General features: G+C 34.3%; 1 protein-coding gene across 1 annotated transcript in view; it reads left to right on the top strand.

Moving 5' to 3' along the window:
- SPATA22 (spermatogenesis associated 22) overlaps positions 1 to 1,738 on the top strand; it is a 21,082-nt gene that overhangs the window by 2,828 nt on the left and 16,516 nt on the right. The window contains exons 3-4 of the mRNA XM_007937589.1: positions 672 to 732; positions 866 to 961. Of these exons, the coding sequence (XP_007935780.1) occupies positions 672 to 732; positions 866 to 961 (157 nt within the window). The remainder of the gene's footprint in view (positions 1 to 671; positions 733 to 865; positions 962 to 1,738) is intronic.

Genomic DNA, 1,738 nt, shown 5'->3' with positions numbered 1-1,738 from the left:
CCACTCCTCAGAAGGAAGGTTGGGCAATCTACTTCTGTAGTGATACTGCCTCGGAAACCCAAGGAGGGGTCAGATCTGACTGGAGGTCAATGGGTGGGTGGTGGTGGGTGCCACAGATAATAAGGATAAGAACCAATGGTGGAAATTTTGCTGTATTCCCTTTCCATCTTCCTAAAAACCAAATTCACTGCTGTCAAGTCAGATCTGACCCACAGTGACCCCACCTTGGGTTTCCGAGGCAGTATCACTATGGAAGTAGATTTGCCCAATCTTCTTTCTGAGGAGTGGCTAGTGGGTTTGAACTGCTGGCCTTCTGGTTAGCAGTCAAATTCAAATGCCTTAGGCACTATGCCACCAGAGCTCCTCTACACACACACACACACACACACCATACATACATATGTTCTGGGTTATGATGTATTTTTTTGCTGTAGGTTGGGATCAAAAAAGTTTGAGAAACATTGGATTACACTGAATTTATGTATAGAGCACAAGATATTATACTAGTAATAACTATGGAAAAGATACTGATTAAACTATTTTCACTTATAATGTGAAAGAAAGTCATCTAGACAAAGCAAGTTGTGACAAATTCCACAACAAAGTGTTACTGAAGTCTAAATTTTCAATATTTTTTCTTTCTTTTATTTATGCTACTTAAATCTTTTAAGATTGGGCCTGGGAAGCTGTGAGTCCAGAGTTGCCTCCTTTATCAAAAACAATGAACACAGGGTATGTGGAAATATATAAACCGATGAATGTATGTCTGTTACTGACTGATGCTATTATTCATATACATATACATTTTACATTTCTGAATTTGTAAACAAACTATTAATATTTAATAAGACCTATTTCTTTGAAGGCCAATACCACATTCAGTTTCTCGTCCTCTGAGAAGTCAAGATTCCATGTCTAAATCTATTCAGTCAAATACTGAAATAAACCAGAGTGGTTGGAGGTGAGTCTATTTAAATTTCTCTTTCTTCTTCTATTTCTTCTTATCCTTCCTCTTTTCCCTTTTTCTGCTCTTCTCTCTTCTTGCCATCTTTCTTTCTTAAAAAGAATTATGTTTAGGAAATATCTATACTTAATAATTAGCTATAGCAATATTAGCTATGTTTTATAAAAGAAGTTAAGAGAACATGCTATATAAACTTTAAACATAGATAAATTTGGCAGTGATTATGTTTTCAAAGAATTTTTCATGTTATAGTGCAATTTCTGCAAATATAATAATTTATGATTTTGTTTATGGATTATTAATTTTCTCATTGATAGAAATTAAGAGTTAAGAATCACTATATCTTGATGTTGGATATATTTAGAAATTGAGAACCAAATAGAATGCTTATTCTTACCCCAGTAAGATAGTTGGTTCAAAGGTAAATGAAACAGATTAAGAAAGAAAGTTGGAGGCTGAGATGCATTTGCGTATGCCACGTTAAGGGCTTGAGAAATGAAAGGGGGCCGTCAAAGAAGATGGTGAGTGTGCTTCCGGACTGTTGCCATAAGGATTGAAATTTAGTATCTAAAAATTATGAAAAAATGAATAGATAGAAAAAGGACATGGATAATTTTTAGGCTAGTTGTTAGTATTCTTGGATTAAGTAGCAACTACTGAAGGAAATAGTTTTAGAAACAAAGTATTCCCACCAACACCTATCATATATCATTGTTAATAATCCTTACAACAATCCTGTGAAGTTAATACTACCCTCACTTTTATTAAAGATTT

Source organism: Orycteropus afer, unplaced genomic scaffold (assembly GCF_000298275.1).
Source record: "Orycteropus afer afer isolate SDZICR_OR568_19922 unplaced genomic scaffold, OryAfe1.0 scaffold00042, whole genome shotgun sequence".
In the NCBI taxonomy this organism is placed as follows: Eukaryota; Metazoa; Chordata; class Mammalia; order Tubulidentata; family Orycteropodidae; genus Orycteropus; species Orycteropus afer.
Note: the sequence above shows the minus strand (reverse complement) of the source record. Positions and strands in the feature narration are given on the sequence as shown.